The sequence below is a fragment of the Epinephelus fuscoguttatus genome, linkage group LG7 (genome assembly GCF_011397635.1).
Source record: "Epinephelus fuscoguttatus linkage group LG7, E.fuscoguttatus.final_Chr_v1".
NCBI lineage: Eukaryota > Metazoa > Chordata > Actinopteri > Perciformes > Serranidae > Epinephelus > Epinephelus fuscoguttatus.
In genome coordinates this window covers 24,002,883-24,022,453 of record NC_064758.1, presented here as the reverse complement: position 1 = coordinate 24,022,453, position 19,571 = coordinate 24,002,883, and the positions used below count along the sequence as shown (strand labels likewise).

Sequence of the window (19,571 nt, the reverse complement as noted above, 5' to 3'; positions counted from 1 at the left end):
GTTTATGAATTGAAAAGAAGGGAAAGAACAAGGTCCTAAATAGATATTTGTCATTTATGTGTTTAATTTCTATTCTTACACAAAATATATAAATTCAAAGTCCTTTTGATTTATATATTTTTTCACTGAACATTGATAAATAGACCATGTTCTGCTGTCTGTGTGTGCGTCTCCTGCAGTTGCGTCACTGTTTCACACGCCACCTGCCACCACCTACACAGCACAATAGAGAAGTGTTCAGACATTGGAGCCTCTTTCTCTTTTTAATTGCTGTCTGTGAGCTTCTTAAAAGCGTGCTAGTTTTCTTTAAAACATTTCTCAGTAATTAACCTCAAACCATGCCATGTTGAGTCCTTGAATTCGAGGGAATTTGGCCTTGAAATGTCATGAATATGATGCTTAAGAAGGTGTAGATACCCTGCATCAGAGTCTCCTCCACTCCCTGACTATAACGTTATCTATGATACAGATTAAAAGCAAAAATTACAATTCCCAGGTTAAGTGAGGAATAATCCAATAAGGGAGCTGGCACATTCTCATTCACACACACTCATTGTTGTAACTCTGATTGTGTGTCCAGGTGTCCTGTAGACTGGAGGGGATACAGATGTGAAATTGCAGCAGCTGCTGTGGATTCTAATCCTCATAGTGGAAGTAAGTTTCACAGTTCAGACAGTCCTGTCAGTAAAACATGCACTTTGATTCTGTTTACACACATTATTTGTCCACTCACAGGTACTGCCTCCGTCGTCATCCCAGTGCTTCTGCTGCTCTTACTGGCACTGCTGGTGGTTGGTGCCATCTTGTGGTACAAGCGGAGAATGCGCGGGTGAGTCCTGGTTTCAAATACTTTACATCCAGACTCCATTTTTCATCCGTTCCTCACACTTTCTGCTATCTAGCTTCTCTTTTTCTCCTTCCTTTTGATAACCATCTATTTCCTGTCTCCCAGGTCTCTATGGCCGGGCAAATCTCGTTCTCAGTGCTCGCGGTAACTTCATAGGGTTACACATGTTGACCCACAAATCCTGTCCCCCTCCTTACCTTAATATCCAGTCAGATTGGTCATGCTGTTCGTCAATCCATTTGTCTTTTCTGTTGGTCATTGTAGAAATCTGCTTGTCATTGCCTGCCATCTCCTGTTTGCCTCCCACTGGGCTTCATGCTCAGCACCACAGGGACATATTAACTCTTACCTGAAGTAGCTTTGATGGTGATGCACAAACAATCGAAGTGTTTCGTCCTTCTTGCGTCTCCATACCTTCCCTTGTTTACATGTTTAAATGTTAGGCTTACGCTATGTGCTTGCATAGTTAAGTATAAAACTGTGCATCTATAAAAAAAAGTTTATGTGCTTGCAAACAGCTGAATATTTGCAATGTGAAAATCCAGCATTCTTCACTATAGACATGCTGCAGTTTATTCTCTGGGTTTGATCAAATGACCTTTTGTCAAAAGCTCATTTGACAACCTTTAATGTTTGTTGTCTTGATTGTGTGGATTGTATGTTGCTGGTACTGAGTCAGTACCTGGTTTATGCCAAGTTTTGATACTTTTCAAGCCCCTGTAAGTGTTTTAATTTAAGGTTTCTCCCCCCCAAAGATAGCTCACAGTCTTATTTTTTAACTGCTTAGATGGTTAATCAGTTTGTTTATATTGTCTGTCTGCAGTGCAAAGGGCTTCCAGCACCACAGAATGACGAACGGAGCCATGAATGTTGAGATTGGGAATCCTGCCTATAAGATCTATGAAGGAGACCCAGACGATGACGCTGGGGAGCTCCTGGATTCAGACTTTGCTTTGGACCCAGATAAGGTAACGCAACTGAAAGCACCTTCATATGAAGGGTCTGCTCACTCAAATCACAGAAAACATATCTTCTCACTTACACCTAGTGGTCAATAGCCATGTAGGTAGTTTGAGTTTATGTACCTAAATCTGAAGATTTCTGAAACTTCTTAGTGGTGGGGAATTTCATTTTTGCTGCCGTTTCTTTGGTAAAAAGTAGTTCCATCAAAAACTGTTCTGTTCTTTAAAAGATCCAGAGTAACTGGGACATTGTTTGTAGAAAGACACACGTAATGCTTTGACCCAATTTGTCTTGGGGTGGTAGCGAAAATTTTAGACTCAACTAGAGACCATCTTGCACTGGGATCACTCCAGCCAAGATACAGGACCCGCAACTTAAAAATGAATGTGGGCAAGGGGCATAAAGTGGAGGGTGACAAAGCAGCATTCTGACTATGCTATTAATAACTCATAGAAACACTGTGCAATAATCCAACTTACAACTTCTGTTCCCGTCTCCGTCTTTCTCAGCAATAACTCTATTATCAGTGTTGCTGCACTGAGTCTTTCCGTCATTCAGCTTTTGACCAAGAAACTCTATTATAGTCCAATATATTTAAATTTCTGAGGTCATAAAGTCTGGTAAAAATATTTTCCTCTGCAAATATGTAGGCCTGACACGCTGTCCTAACAGAAAGCAAGTGCCTCTCTGTCCTCACTGAATCTGTTAAATATGCACTTATATTTTGTCATGTAAACAAACCACTGCACCTGTCAGCTGTGCGCCTAATGTTAACAAACCACATAGGAAATCAGCTGTGCGCTCGATCATACTTGAGACATAACCACTGAGGAGATAGGTGAGTACTTGCTGTCTGCCTACACTTGTACTTTTTAAAAAAGAAAACGTGTTTTATAATGTGATATTTACTGGAAATTACATTTACAGCAAGACTAGTATGTCATCAAAAATGTGACAAAAACGTCATAGTCATAACTCATACCGCAGCGGTGCCTGGACAGCGTGACGTGTGTGGTTGTGCTGCTGCCGTGGTCCCGCCAGATGCCTCCTGCTGCTGCTGCCATCATTAGTCATTAGTCATACTTCTTCTGTTATTATACACATATGATTATTGTCACACATGTATACTGCCAGGTATTAATACATACTTTCAACATATTGTACCGCAGTAACCAGAACTATAACTATAATATTATTACTTTCATTAATGTTGTTGTAAGCTACTGTCATTACCTGCATCTCTCTCTCTCTCTCTCTCTCTCTCTCTCTGTCTCTCTCTGTCTCATTGTGTCATGTGGATTACTGTTAATTTATTATGCTGATCTGTTCTGTACGACATCTATTGCACGTCTGTCCGTCCTGGAAGAGGGATCCCTCCTCAGTTGCTCTTCCTGAGGTTTCTACCGTTTTTTTTCCCCGTTAAAGGGTTTTTTTGGGGAGTTTTTCCTTATCCGCTGTGAGGGTCTTAAGGACAGAGGGATGTCGTATGCTGTAAAGCCCTGTGAGGCAAATTGTGATTTGTGATATTGGGCTTTATAAATAAAATTGATTGATTGATTGATAGTATAATATGTTATCAAAAATGTGACAAAAATGTCATAGTATAGTATAGTATGTCAACAAAAATGTCACAAAAACGTCAGTATAGTATGTCATCAAAAATGTCATAAAAACGTCATATTATAGCATGTCATCGAAAATGTCACAAAAACGTCATATTATAGCATGTCATCGAAAATGTGATAAAAACATTATCGTATAGTATGCCATCAAAAATATCACAAAAACATCATAGTATAGTATGTCATCAAACGTGATAAAAAGTCATAGTATACTATGTCATTGAAAATGTGACAAAAACGTCATCAAAAATGTGACAAAAACGTCATAGTATATTACGTCATCATGTCGTCAAAAATGTGACAAAAACGTCATAGTATATTGTGTCATCAAAAATGTCACAATTGTGTCATCAAAAATGTGATAAAAACATCATAGTATAGTATGTCATCAAAAATGTGACAAAAACGTCATAGTATAGTATGTCATCGAAAATGTGATAAAAACGTCATAGTATACTATGTCACCAAAAACGTCATAGTATAGTATGTCATCAAAAATGTGACAAAAACGTCATAGTATAGCATGCCATCGAAAATGTGACAAAAACGTCATAGTATAGCATGCCATCGACAATGTGACAAAAACGTCATACTATAATATGTTATCAAAAATGCGACAAAAACTTTATAGTATGTCATCAAAAATGTCAAAAACGTCATAGTAAAGCATGTCATCAAAAATGTCAAAATATAGTATAAACGTAAAATATCACAAAAACGTCAAAAATGTGACAAAAACATCATAGTATACTACGTCATCATATGTCATCAAAAATGTGACAAAAACGTCATAGTATATTGTGTCATCAAAAATGTCACAATTGTGTCATCGAAAATGTGATAAAAACGTCATAGTATAGTATGTCATCAAAAATGTGACAAAAACGTCATAGTATACTATGTCACCAAAAACGTCATAGTATACTATGTCATCAAAAATGTGATTAAAACGTCATAGTTTAGCATGTCAGTAAAAATGTGATAAAAACGTCATAGTATACTGTCATCAAAAATGTGATAAAAACGTCATAGTTTAGCATGTCAGTAAAAATGTGATAAAAACGTCATAGTATACTATGTCATCAAAAATGTGATTAAAACGTCATAGTTTAGCATGTCAGTAAAAATGTGATAAAAACGTCATAGTATACTGTCATCAAAAATGTGATAAAAACGTCATAGTTTAGCATGTCAGTAAAAATGTGATAAAAACGTCATAGTATACTGTGTCATCGAAAATGTGACAAAAATGTCATCAAAAATGTGACAAAAACATCATAGTATACTACGTCATCATATGTCATCAAAAATGTGACAAAAACGTCATAGTATATTGTGTCATCAAAAATGTCACAATTGTGTCATCAAAAATGTGATAAAAACGTCATAGTATAGTATAGTATGTCATCGAAAATGTGATAAAAACGTCATAGTATAGTATGTCATCAAAAATGTGACAAAAACGTCATAGTATAGCATGCCATCGACAATGTGACAAAAACGTCATTCTATAATATGTTATCAAAAATGCGACAAAAACTTTATAGTATGTCATCAAAAATGTCACAAAAACGTCATAGTAAAGCATGTCATCAAAAATGTGATAAAAACGTCATAGTATAGGTATGTCATCAAAAATGTGACAAAAACGTCATAGTATACTATGTCACCAAAAACGTCATAGTATAGTATGTCATCAAAAATGTGACAAAAACGTCATAGTATAGCATGCCATCGACAATGTGACAAAAACGTCATACTATAATATGTTATCAAAAATGCGACAAAAACTTTATAGTATGTCATCAAAAATGTCACAAAAACGTCATAGTAAAGCATGCCATCAAAAATGTGACAAAAGCGTCATAGTATAGTATGTCATCAAAAATATCACAAAAACGTCATAGTATAGTATGTCATCAAATGTGATAAAAACGTCATAGTATACTATGTCATCAAAAATGTGATAAAACGTCATAGTAAAGCATGTCATCAAAAATGTGATAAAAACGTGATAGTATAGGTATGTCATCAAAAATGTGATAAAACATCATAGTATAGTATGTCATCAAAAATGTGATTAAAAACGTCATAGTTTAGCATGTCATCAAAAATGTGATAAAAACGCCATAGCATACTATGTCATCAAAAATGTCACAAAAACGTCATAGTAAAGCATGCCATCAAAAATGTGACAAAAGCGTCATAGTATAGTATGTCATCAAAAATATCACAAAAACGTCATAGTATAGTATGTCATCAAACGTGATAAAAACGTCATAGTATACTATGTCATCAAAAATGTGATAAAACGTCATAGTATAGTATGTCATCAAACGTGATAAAAACGTCATAGTATACTGTGTCATCAAAAATGTGATAAAACGTCATAGTATATAGTATGTCATCAAAAATGTGATTAAAAACGTCATAGTTTAGCATGTCATCAAAAATGTGATAAAAACGCCATAGCATACTATGTCATCAAAAATGTGATAAAAACGTCATAGTATAGCATGTCATCAAAAATGTGACAAAAACATAGTATAGGTATGTCATCAAAAATGTGATAAAAATGTCATAGTATACTATGTCATCATATGTCGTCAAAAATGTGACAAAAACGTCATAGTATAGTATGTCATCAAACGTGATAAAAACGTCATAGTATACTGTGTCATCAAAAATGTGATAAAACGTCATAGTATAGTATGTCATCAAAAATGTGATTAAAAACGTCATAGTTTAGCATGTCATCAAAAATGTGATAAAAACGCCATAGCGTACTATGTCATCAAAAATGTGATAAAAACGTCATAGTATAGCATGTCATCAAAAATGTGACAAAAACATAGTATAGGTATGTCATCAAAAATGTGATAAAAATGTCATAGTATACTATGTCATCATATGTCGTCAAAAATGTGACAAAAACGTCATAGTATAGTATGTCATCAAAAATGTGATAAAAACGTCATAGTATAGCATGTCATCAAAAATGTGATAAAAACGTCATAGTATAGCATGTCATCAAAAATGTGACAAAAACGTCATAGTTTAGCATGTCATCAAAAATGTGATAAAAACATCATCAAAAATGTGACAAAAACGTCATAGTATAGTACATCATCAAAAATGTGACAAAAAAAGTCTTTTGAAGAAAAAGAAAAAAAACGCCTCTACGGGTGCCACTGATCAGTCAGGACTAATCGATTGGACCCCCTGAAACAAAGACCCAGAGCAGGCAGACACACTATATCAGGCCAAGTAACTAACCAAAACTATCTGCAAGGGTTGTAGTGGTGGGAAGGGGAAACATCTTTGGTTCTTTCCATTTGGGTGAACTGACCCTTTAAGAGACGAAATGTTTTTATTTTTTGTAATTTGAATGACCTGACCTTTTCAAGCACAAAATGCAGTAAATGCTGCCTTCACATTTAAAGCTTGTCTGCCTTTCTCATGCCCTTTGAGTCACCATGTAATTTTCTTCGCTCTGCAGCCCACCAACTTCACCAACCCAGTGTATGCCACCCTGTACATGGGCGCCCACAACAGCCGCAACTCCCTGGCCAGCACAGATGAAAAGAAGGAGCTTCTCTCCCAGGGCGACGAGGACATGAGTGACCCGCTGGCGTAGAGCTCGGCATGGATTGAACTCTGCCAACATTGCCCTGCCCGACCCAGTGCTGAGCCGACGAGCGCTCTCATCTTATGCCTTTTACCAACTGAAAAGAAAAGCAACAAAAAAAAAAGCGAGAACACTGTATAAAATGTATAAAATGAAGGACTACTTTTTTAAGTGATTGCAGTATTATATTTTGTTCTTTGACAAAAAAAATCCTCTGGTGACGAAAAGGAACCATTTTATAGACATTTATTCAGTTCTTCTTTTTAATTTTGCTCACCTCCTCCTCACAACTCTCCCTCCCCTCTCACGCATATAGCCACTACCTCTGTGCAAATGTAAAAGATAGAGAGATACAAATGGCAGTGGGACAATTTTAATTTTTATTTTTGTATGAATTGTATAGGGGAGAGGAAAAAAACAAGAGAATATTGTTCCATCCTAGAAAACGTTGCCAAGTCTTTGTTGTTCATGAAAGAGAGGAGAAGTGTCAGTGCTCACTATGAATGCTTCCTGGATGCTGGTTCGGCTCAGTGTTTCACATCGTGTGTACGTTTGCTGCTGGAGGTCTAAAAGGGGGGGCCGTGGCTGGGAGAGTACACATGGAGGACTTGGCATCTCCGACGGTGTCTGTTCTGTCGTCTCAAAGAACTACATTCAAGTGATTGTCTTTTACCTCCTTGCACAGACTAAAGTTAAATATATATTTGCATATATATAAACAAATATTAACAAAGTGTCTTGAAAATATACCCAGGAATACAAACATCAGTAACAAATAGCAGTCTGTACTTTTTAACAGTCTTTTTTTTTTCTTTTCTTTTTTTTTAAGTCATTGTATAATTGACATACTCTGTCAGCAATGAATGAGTCAATGGCAGTGTGCGAGTGCGCTGGATGAAGATGATTGTAACAAAGTCCACATTCCAGGATGAAAAAGTCTGGGATGGATATCCGTGGCCTTGGTCTAGCCTACTGCAGGACACTCTGAACAGGAGTCGGATTTCGCTCTGAAACTGTTCTAGAAAGTTCCTTTTGGGAGTGACGGCAAGCTTCTGTGAATTTACGGTCATCACTGAAAAACAATCTGAATAATTAGCTGGTTGCATTTGGCTTTTGTTCCTTGTCTTTTGATTGTAAATGTACTTTCAGGAAAGGCTGGGGAGACCGTTTGATGGTACGTACTTCTGTGTGAGATTGAGTTCTTTTTTGTTTTTGTTTTTTAAATTGTATGTAATTACATGGATGTGTAATTTAGGTTAATGCTCATTGTTAAGTGCATTCCCAGGAAGGGGACTGATCGGCTTCCTGATAAGCATTCCTTTGTTAATTCCTTTGCCTTGCTGCTAATGCTAACCATCTGTTTATCTGTCGAACTGGTTTTTAGTCTTTAAAGTGTTGCTCTCTCTGTGTGTCACTGCTCACCACGCTGCTTTTAACTGAGCTTATCAGCCATACCTGCCATATCACTCTGCATGGTGCTCTCACACACCCATCCTAGAGGAAACTCTGTGGCTTTGCCCTTCACTTGTTAACAGTATTCATCACTTCTTTTTTCTTTTTTTTTTTTTTACATCTTGCTCTGTTAGATTTTCACCCGACCATGTAAATTAGAACAATCATTTTTCAGTTGGAGAATTTCTTTTGGTGGCAAAAACCCACATGGATATTTGTGGTTCTGATTGTTTTGTTATGATTCTATTTCTTTTTGATATAAGAAAATTAAATGGATTTTTATAGTAGAAATGTACGGTGGCTCTGTTCGTCATTTGAAGAAGAAAAGCAATCGCTTATTATTTCTGACTGGAGTGCATCAGAAGTGAACATCAAGTATCCTTCTCACAAACAAAAGAAAAGAGGAAATAAAACATGAACATGTAGTAATCACTTGTTTTGGATGTTGCTTCATCACAGAAAGTCTTGTTCACATTTACTAATATTTTTGCACTGTCTTAGACCATAAGAATAACGTATGAATTTTGAAAATTGAAGTAGTTCCCCTTTAAAAAGGCTTGAAAGGTACTGACCTCATCTAAAAATGAGGCCTGAGTTGGTCTTAAAATGTCAATTAAAAAAAATCAAGTCTTATAAGTGCAAAGACATGGGGAAAGGGATTTTATCAACCTTTCTTTTTCTGAAGTTGTTTGTCTGTCTTCTCAGATAATTGGCAACATAATTTCTTTGATACTGTATGCCCTCGCACTAATGTGACGCAGAATGGGATGTTAGGACCAGCAACACTCATATTTTGTTTCTGGCCATGTTCAAAGCAGAGGATCTGTTGGATGCTAGTTAGCTGTCACTGCACCCTGAATGACATGGGGGAGCGCAAATTTACCCAAGACTGGCTATTTAACCAAGATTTTATGTCATGGCTAAATCTGGTTCAAGGCCATGCATGCAAGGCTTGGTGTATTTTCTGGTTTTAAAACTCAGAACGATGTGAATCAAGGCAGTGGAATCCTACAAAATCATGGAAACACAAAATCATGAAAAAAAACGGCCAACAAACTCCAGTTCTGTCCTACCCTTCTCTCTGCCATGAACAAAACAAACAAAAGTCATGTTTTAGGTTACAATAAACATTTGGAAAAATTATTCTTAACTCAAAGTAACTGATGTTGGCTCAAGGCCCGCTGTCAGGGGGGTTGAGGGTTATACATGACCTCGGCCCCATGTCAATGACAACAAGGTCTGTGGTTGACCTTTGAACTTAATCAAGTACAACAATTTACATAATGATACCACCGACAATACAAGTTATATGTATTTACATGATAAATAAGTGTATTTTTATCATCAAAACATTTCAATGTGCCATCTGATACTCCCACCCCCCACAGGTAAGGTACTATACTATGAGTTTTTTGATGGCATTTTTAAAACTATACTATGACGTTTTTGTCACATTTTTGATGACATACTGTACTATGACATTTTTGTCATTTTTTTATGGCATACTATGATGTTTTTTTTTACAACATTTTATGACATGCTATACTAAAACGTTTTTGATATTTTTTATGACTAACTTTACTATGACGTTTTTATCACATTTTTGATGACATACTATACAATGTTTTTGTGACATTTTTGATGACACACTATACTATGACGTTTTTTTACAACATTTTATGACATGCTATAGTAAAACTTTTTTGATATTTCTTATGACGTACTTTACTATGACGTTTTTGTCACACTTTTGATGACATACTATACTATGATGTTTTTGTCACATTTTTGATGACATACTATGACCTTTTTTTTTTACAACATTTTCGATGACATGCTATACTAAAACTTTTTTGATATTTTTTATGACGTACTTTACTATGACATTTTTGTCACACTTTTGATGTCATACTATACTATGGCTTTTTTTCCCACATTTTTGATGACATACTATACTGACATTTTTGTCACATTTTTTGATGACATACTACACTATGACATTTTTGTCACATTTTTGATGACATACTACACTATGACGTTTTTGTCACATTTTTTGATGACATACTATGACGTTTTTGTCACACTTTTGATGACATACTATACTATGACTTTTTTTTCCACATTTTGATGACATACTATACTATGACGTTTTTGTCACATTTTTGATGACATACCATGACGTACTGAAAATGTCATACAAAAATGTCATAGTATCGCGTGTCACCAAAAATGTGATAAAAAATCATAGTATAGTATGTCATCAAAAATGTTTTGATGACATACCCATTTCCTACCTACCCACCCTACCATATTATCTGGTCCTTGCTACCTCTGAATGGCCCAGTCTCAGGAGGAGATTTATTTGTTCTTTATCCACTGTGTATTTTTATAGTGAAAAGTGTTCTGTGCATTTATCGTGTATAAAATGTGGGGATGGGGATGATGATGATGATGACAACGACAACAACATCTCCACTTTGACCTGGCCTTCTGGCTCCCCCTTGCCATAGCATATTCCTGAGACAGCATTGAATGTGAACCCCAGTCTCCCACACTGAAGTCAGTAGTCTTAACCACTGAGTTTTCCTGCCTACACATACACACTTTTCTGCGGGCACATTTAACCTTTTTATTTGGGCGTTTGACTTTAATTTTTACCTGTCCTGGATAAGTTTCAAATCTCCCACCTCAGAATTCCCAAGCAGCTCTTTAACCTGCCTGAGGTAGTCCACCTCACACTTCCATTGTGTTTCACAGAGCCTTTCACTCTCTCCTCTGGACAGCGGCCTTTAAAATTCAGCAGCCCTGGACTAGGATCAAACATTCAACCTCAGGACTTCCAACCGGTCCTCTAACAGCCTGAGCTACCAGGCTGAAGACACTTTGTGTTTCTTAGACATTTTAACTTTCTCCTTCAGACATCAGCTTACAAAACAGACTGACTGTTCCCCTGAGAATTGAACCCCAATCCGCTGACCTTCAAACCAGTCTTCTATCCCACTGCGCTAATGAACTGGAGACACATGAGCTCTCTTCGTTGAAGATTTTCAGTCTCTCTTTTGGACAAAGGCATTCAAAAGTCAGCTGTTAAGGTGTACTAGTCAAAGGAATTAATTAGAGACAGCTGTTCAGAAGGCAGACTCTCTGCTTTCAAATCAAAGGCTTAAACTCTATCAACCTATCAACATCATCATTATAAGGATGTTTTCAATCTTGACCTGTCCTGAGGGGGACATGAATACCGGTATCAAAATTCATGGCAGTCCACGCAGTACATATAAATATACAGAGAAAAATCACACACTTCATTTGGACAACGGCATTCAAAATGATAAAAAAATAAGATGATAGTTTTATGACATACTATACTATGACTTATGGTGCGGCCCATATGACAGAGGGCACAGAGGGGACAGATGCACAATGCGGAGTACTGGCCTCGTTGGCTCATATGTTATTTTTCTTCAGATTTGGTTATGATAAAATTGGTGTTAAATTTCATCTCTTGTGGCATTAAAAAAGTCTTAAATCTAAAAGGTCTCAAGCTGCAGGAGCCTTGTTTCACATTTCTGAGTGCAATAACAGTCTTCAATCTTGTAGTTCCATAATTCATCTTATTTATTAAACAGGAAGTGTCATTTTTCAGTCAATAGACAATATCATGGATAATTTCCTCTAAAAAGTCAATATCTTGATTTGAATGTACATTAATATAAATGTCCACTTTAAGAATAGTGTCTCATACAATGTTGAGCCAAATTTAGTAGTGTAAAGATGTATCGCTTCCTCTGTGCCAATAACTTTCAACAGCTGTCAGGAAGGAATGCATCATCTCTTTTAAAACAGAGGAGATTTAAAAACAAAAACTTTAAAAAAAAATAAGACCTCATAGGAATGGAAACGTCCTTCATCCATCACCACATCTATAGCAGGTTAACATCATCTGGGCCCTTAATCAGCAGTCCATGTGGAATCTTCTTCATACATTTGTCACATCCCAAAATGTCACTTACAGTGTGACAGGAAGTGTCGTCAAAGCGTTTAACATTCAGTATTTTAAGAACTACTTGGACAAGGCACGGAGTTCATCAATCATAATGAGCTTTAAGACATCAATGTACTAGAGAGGTGAATAAAAGAGTCATCTCAGTATTCTCCTCAGCTTCTAGTTTAAAGCTGGAAATTTTAAACTTCTGCATATTGTTGTCAGTATTATAAGACTGTTATAGAACAAGGCAATAAAAATACAATCTTTAACACATGAAAGATGTAAAATAAACAAATTATGGCTGACTTGTGAGAGATAACACTGTTTACACAAAAAAGGCACTTCTTAAGCAAAACATTTGAGAAGTTTTGGTTTGGCTAGCTTGTCCAAAAGAACCAGTAAAATCAATGGTCTTTCCTCCCAGATACATGCGATTGAAATGTAAATAATAGCTCTTGATTGAATGTGTCGACTTGTCTTAAAGTTAGGAAACAGTCCCCACATGTCTCATTGTAATATCAAAGCTTCTCTGTTATCTGAAGGAAGGTTTTTGCACGTCTCTTCGAGGCAAACATCCCGGCAGCAGGGCCTGGCTGACTCCCAGTCTGAATCCTGCTACGACGGCATAATCTGAGGAAATTATTCTTGGGAATAAGATCCACATGTTGGCAGGAGCAAAGTTCTTCCTGCTTTGCGGTCCACCAGTCCTCGACTCACCTCACCTGCTTTGTCGTCCGACTGGTCCGCTTCTCCATGGCAACGGAGCAGGGAAAGTCTTGTGTTTTGCGGTGAGACAGGAGAAACCCATTGTGCTTCTGTAATGATGCCTGCTCTCTTTAAAGTGGCTGTTAAGGGCCTCCATAAATAAATAAATTACCCAGCTATAACAAGGGCTCTGTCCTGTCCCTCCTTTCAGTCTTTGTGATCTGCAGCCTCAGGGTTGAGACAGACCATCGGGACACAGGGAGGGAGGTTATAGTGGGGAGGGGAGTATAAGTGACGAATAAGTGGTTTAGGGTCTCTTCCAACCGCTCCGGATCAACGCGTCAGCTCGCAGGAAAGGCTGGCTTCGGAGATCTGTGAGTAGGCATGGAGAGAGGGGTCAGAGACATGGGGGACACTCATGTTAGAGGACGCAGAGGTCAAACTGCAAACTTGCTTTGACTTACTTAACACTTCTTTTTTTTTCTTTTGTGCTTAGGCTTAAAATGTAGAACACATACACTCAGTTGCCAGTTTATCAGGTACACCTCATTACACACATTTCTATTATTTTGTCCACCCTGGTTGTATTGATAAGAGTAGGCTAAATAACAGAAACACCTGTCTGTATAATGTTATACAGTTCAACAGTGCCACAAACAACGTCCTTCAAAATTATCAGAGCTCATCTGTGTGGAGTTTGCATGTTCTCTCTGTGTCAGCGTGGGTTTTCTCCAGGTACTCCGGCTTCCTCCCACAGTCCAAAGACATGCAGGTTTAATTGGTGACTCTAAATTGGCCGTAGGTGTGAATGTGAGTGTGAATGGTTGTCTGTCTCTATGTGTCAGCCCTGTGATAGTCTGGCGACCTGTCCAGGTTGTGCCCCGCCTCTCGCCCAACGTCAGCTGGGACAGGCTCCAGTTGGCATTGGGCCAAATTTAATTGCATTGTTGGAGGGAGTTAAGAGTTTCAATGGCATTAGCTGCTTTTGTAATTGTTGTACATGTGACAATAAATAACTATAAACTCTTCATGAAGGCAGACATTCTTGCAGGCCTGTTGCATGAGGCTGCATTAGTTTTAGCTAGGTGTACCTAATAAACTGGCAACTGAGTGTATAGTTGTATATTTGAGTCAAACAATTGTTTAAAAAAATCTGCTCCTGCAGTTAAACTTTGTTAACTGTGTATTAGAAATATAAAATTAGCACATAAGGGCATAAACAATGGACTTAACATTGAATGACACATTCCCATAACCTTGCATTTCAACTGGTCGTACTGATACACAAAAGTGAAATTCAAGGCTTTGGGAATGTAGTCATGACGACTCTGTCACACTAATAATGCAGCAGTAACAACAGAAAAGTAGCCGTCATTGTTACAGTTACAGTACAATGGTCAACAAGCTCTACAGGTTAATGAGCAACAAGCTGGCTGTGTCTGAAGTAAACCTCTCAGCTCTGTAAAACATTTTGGATACAGACTGCGTTCATGTTTATCTGACTGACTGTGTGTGTTTTCGTTTTCTAGAGCCTGTTGACCAAACAGCTGTTGAGCACACCGCGGATGACAGTTAGCAAAGACAAAACATGGCGGACGTTGTTGACAGGTGAGAAGTAAATGAACACTGGACAACATGCAACACATAACGGGAGGGGGTCAGGATGATGATGATGATGAGGATGATGATGAGGATGATGATTTAAGGGTACAAGTAGTCACTGAAACTAAACAATGATGTTCTTAAAAAAAACACAAAAACTTCCTCTCTGAGGTAAAGACTTGGTGGAAAATTAAAAAAGTGAATTCATGTTTTAAAGACTGTTGGGGGGAAGTGATGTTGTACGGGAGCCCATTTTCACCAGTGTGATAAAAAAAAAGATTCTTCACGTCATTATAATAAACTTTCTTAAAATAATGTGTTAGTAAGTCCAAATAATGACTTTGTATCTAAAAATACTAAGAGACCTTAAAAATTAACTTAAGATCTCAAAATAAAATAAAACAATAAATAAATAAAATAAATAATAAAATAGTGAGAACAAAAACATTCTCATTATTTTATGACTCTTAATCACTGTTTTGAGATACCTACTAATTATTCTTTGATAAATACTTACTTTAAGATAAGTGAGTCAATATTTTAAGATCAAGTTCAAAAATTATAATTTTAAAAATGTTTCTTTTTATTTTGAGATACTTAATATTTTGAAATAAGTAAGCCATTATTTTGAGATAACTAAGTCTATTTTATTAGTTTATTTTGAGAACCTTTCTTATTATTATCACGAAATAAATAAGTCAGCATTTTGAGATACTATCTCATTATCTTTAGATACTGAGTCATTATTTTTTAAGTACTAAGTCATTATTTCAAAATAAAATGGAATAAATCATTCCATATTGAGATACAAAGTCAGTACTCTGTAGATAAGCAAGTCATTGTTTTGAAAAAGCTTCTCATTATTTTGAGATACTAACTTGGTATTTTTTGAGATACTAAGTCATTATCTTGAGAGGCAGACTCATCATTTTAAAATAAGTGAGTCATTATTTTGAGAAAGCCGACGTACAGGATCTTTTCTTTATCACACTGTGGTCAGTGGGCTTTCATAATACTGAATTTCTCTTAAACTATAAACTGTAACATGCTTCTTTTCTCCTTCAGTTACTTTGTTCCCTAACTATTGTGTTGAAAAGCAAATCTTAGTGCTGTGAAGCCTTTCTTTTTTTTCTTTTATTTTGCGTCCAAAGCACTAGCCGAAGCAGCTGACATCACTGTAGCAGCACACAGGAGCTCGAGGGCCAAGCGGGCCGGGTTTCAGCCAGGCTACCTTCCTTACCCTCTCTTGAGAGTGGGAAATACTGTCATTAATCTTCTTTTCAGCTGGAGGGGGTAGAATGAACAGTGGTGGTTGAGGAAAGAAGAGTCACATGTTAGCCGGAAACCAACACCAAACAAGTTAGTTTCATGGAACAAGGCATCGTTTATACAACCAGTAAATTAGCCAAACCTCTTTATGTTATCATTGTTGAATTCAGCTTCTTGAGAGAAAAACACCATTATAACGCACAGCCTTTTAAATGTGTCATGCATGATGGTAATTTAATTACAGTCATGGCTGATTGTACCGTGAATGCATCAACATATTTTTCACTTTTAAGAAAATATGTTGACACGCTGTACAACTCTTATTTTCCCATGTAGATCTGCACCAGGCAAAGAGGTTTGGCTGACTCCTATCACCAGACGCCTGATAGGAGTCCTCTGAAGGAGAACACAAACAACCAAATGACGGCCCAAAGTTAGTTCACAGTAGTTGTAGTGGTGGGGTTGGGTTTGGGTGACAGGGATCATGCTGCATGCACAGTGGGGGTCAGGAGGCGTACGAGAGACACCTGGACAACCTTGGCATTAGGGGGGAAGGGCTAGCAGTTGGCGTCGTCACAGAGGTTGGCTTCACAGAAGAACCGTGAGCCGCGTTTAGCAGTGCGGGCTGTGAAGGGCACGCTCTTCAGTACTGGGGGAGGAGGGTGAGGGAGAGAAAACATGTCACACCTGAGACACTGCTACCCTTCTCCGGGGTGAAAAAAAAAACACTGGACCATCTTCAAATGTCTTTCAGGAGACTAATGAACCTGCGCTTCTTTTTGTGTGTCGCACAGTAAAACCCTCAGGAAGTCTTTAGTAGGATTAGGGGCAACATTTTACTTTACGTCCCTCTATTTTGCATTTATAAGCACTATGTTAACATTTAATAAAAGTCTTATAACATGCCATAATGTAGTGTTTATTCATGTGTTTGTAATCAACTATAACTCCTTCTGTGGGCAGCCATTAGCGGAGGCATCTGTATTATAAAATGGTACCAAAAACAGCTATAAATATAGAAAATGTGTCTTTATATACTGTAAAACTTAAATTAAAAGCCTAGTCCCAATTAAACGCCCAGTCCCTTTTAAGTATATAAAGACACATTTTGCCAAAACAAATTGCAATTAGGGGGCAAACAAACTTGAGTCTGACTGAACCGAACCAAACAGGGCAGGTGTGAAAACACCCTAAAACATCCATATAGCTACATACAACTATATTTTAGTGTGTAATAAATCATTTCTTAAATGTCTGTGTACGGCTTTAAACGCTAAACAGGGGACTTAAACTAAAGTGTTATCAGATTAGGACACACTGAGCATGTCTTAGGGCTGTTAACAGCTCTGAGAGTAGTGGCTTAGAAGCATTATTAACATTACTTACAATTATGTTATTGGAACATTTATATTATTCATGTTTTAGGAACTGATTAATAGTTTTCGACAAAAACATCTGTTAGCTCATGTGCTATCCTGAGGCTGTAGATGCTGCTTTTTGTCTCCCATTAAAGCCCTTACAGGAGGGATTTTAAAATGGCGACTCCTAGTGGTAAAGTTAAGGAAGACCTTCGTGTAATCCTCAACCAGTTTTCACTGGCATTGCCTTATTTTTCTACAAACAAAAACCATCATCAGAATACTTTGAAAAATACTATTATCACATAAAAATTTGCACAAAGTAGTTTTAAAGAAGGATCCTGCAAATTAGGACTCTATATACTGATATTCATGTACACTTCAAACTGTCTGTCTATGTACATACTGAGGCTCAGCAGCATTTCTAGCTAGACAGCACATCATGGAATAACCAGAGGCTGCTGTGCTGCTACGTGCTGTGCTCCAGATGTGGTGGTGTCTGGACTACGTAGCACAAGGTGCAATTCAAAGGAGCCGAGCAGTGAATGACCACAGTCATCCTCGACTTGGGACGACCGGGGCTTCTGGTACCCACATGGGGTCTTTTTAGGGTGCTGTCTGGCCCACCTGTGATGATGTCCTCAATAGTGCCATCCTTGCCCTCGTACACGGGCCGGTGGTCTTTGGCTTGCCGCTTGCGCAACTCCGCGATCAGCTCCTGCTGCTGCTGCCTCTTCTTGTGGGCCTGGACCTGAACCGGCAGAGAGGATATTTGTGCTGTTCACTGTGCTTTTTGGCACGCCACACAGCTTTATTTAGCACTGAGTAAACATCTGATAGGTTTCATCCAGCTCAGTTGCATGCACTGTACCTTGGGGTCATGCTGTTTAGCCTCCTGAGCCAGTAACTTTTCTCTCATTGCTTCCTCCTGCTTTTTCCTCTGCTCGTTTTCTTCCACTGCATCCTGTTGAGAAGAGAAAAACATGACCGTCTGCCACAAGACACTGAAGCTCAAACAAATCCAAGTCAATACACGTGTGTGGCCCTTTAAAGGTAGAAAAAACAGGTCAAAAGGGGAACATAAACAGGACACACACCAAAACACATACACTTTGATGAACATTATCAATCATTAGAAATGTAATCTTTCTGTTCCTGTTTTCCTCTTTTAAGCTTTCTAACACACACAACTTTTCTATACATAACACTAAATTTGCTTTAAAGCAGTAATAATAATAATTTGGGAATTGCACATATTTGCTTTCTTGCTGAGAGTTAGATGAGAAGATCAATACCACTTTATATGTAAATATAAAGCTACAGCCAGCAGCAAATTATCTTAGCTGTGGACAGAGCCAAACGAGCTGTTTCCAGTATTTATACCAAGCTAAATTTACTGGCCTCTTATATTTAAAGGAATACTTCACCCCCCAAATTACCATTTGTACATCAATTACTAACCTTACATTTCATTGAATTTGTGAATAAAACTCTTTGCTGCTGCTCTTCCTGACTTATGCTTTTCATGTAGGCGCATGGAAGGGCAGGGAAGTTTGCTCTCGCTGCCTCAGGCTTTTCTCATTCACACATGGAAGGGCAGGGAGGTTTGCTCTCTCTGCCTTGGGCTTTCCATGTAAGCACGCAGAAGGGTGGAGAGGTGTGCTCTCTCTGCCTTAGGCTTTCCACATAGGCACGTGGAAGAGGCTTCCTGTGTAGGCCCAAGGAAAGGCAGAGAGGCCCCAGGACAGAGCCATACTGCCAAATATAATACTGCAAATAGAAATAAAGTTTTCCTCGACTAAAGTGTTCCTGACTGAAAGACTGTTTTTGTCAATGGAGTCTGTCGTTGAAGAAAGCATAGATACGTTTCACTTTCATATCAGTATTAAATAGTTACGTTTTAGTGTTTTAGAGTTTGGGAAGAACTGAGCATGCAACTTTTTGAATAAGACTTGGATTATACTGCAAGAGGTGCTTGAGAGTTTTTAAATGGATTAAATGTAGCACCGTTTTACTCCAGCCGATCAATAATTTTCTTAGTTCTTGGATTCTTCATTCTCTTTGGAGGCAAACAAAATCACAAATTCAGTGAAACATGGGCTGAGTTCTTGAAAAAACAAATGGTCATTTGGGGGGA

At 37.6% G+C, this 19,571-nt stretch overlaps 2 protein-coding genes and 1 long non-coding RNA gene across 7 annotated transcripts in view; 2 read left to right on the top strand and 1 right to left on the bottom strand.

Moving 5' to 3' along the window:
• Positions 1-8,803, top strand: part of lrp1ab (low density lipoprotein receptor-related protein 1Ab) — a 118,459-nt gene extending 109,656 nt beyond the window's left edge. Inside the window, exons 86-89 of the mRNA XM_049580070.1 lie at positions 581-654; positions 736-829; positions 1,671-1,815; positions 6,932-8,803. Of these exons, the coding sequence (XP_049436027.1) occupies positions 581-654; positions 736-829; positions 1,671-1,815; positions 6,932-7,069 (451 nt within the window). The 3' untranslated portion in view covers positions 7,070-8,803. The remainder of the gene's footprint in view (positions 1-580; positions 655-735; positions 830-1,670; positions 1,816-6,931) is intronic.
• Positions 1,826-5,780, top strand: LOC125891100 (uncharacterized). The gene is made up of 2 exons (XR_007449605.1): positions 1,826-3,850; positions 5,056-5,780. It is a non-coding gene; the product is annotated as an uncharacterized LOC125891100 (long non-coding RNA).
• A 3,309-nt stretch (positions 8,804-12,112) lies between the features above and the next one.
• The window catches only part of fmnl3 (formin-like 3), a 48,737-nt gene continuing 41,278 nt past the window's right edge, over positions 12,113-19,571 (bottom strand). For 2 of the 5 annotated variants that reach the window (XM_049580604.1, XM_049580609.1), the window contains 4 exons: positions 18,306-18,398; positions 18,062-18,185; positions 16,613-16,725; positions 12,113-13,577 (listed from right to left, as the gene is read on the bottom strand). In XM_049580604.1, the coding sequence (XP_049436561.1) occupies positions 16,634-16,725; positions 18,062-18,185; positions 18,306-18,398 (309 nt within the window). In that variant the 3' untranslated portion in view covers positions 12,113-13,577; positions 16,613-16,633. Of the gene's footprint in view, positions 13,578-16,047; positions 16,092-16,603; positions 16,726-18,061; positions 18,186-18,305; positions 18,399-19,571 lie in introns of all 5 variants that reach the window. The other 3 variants (XM_049580605.1, XM_049580607.1, XM_049580608.1) reach the window with 3 other exon arrangements.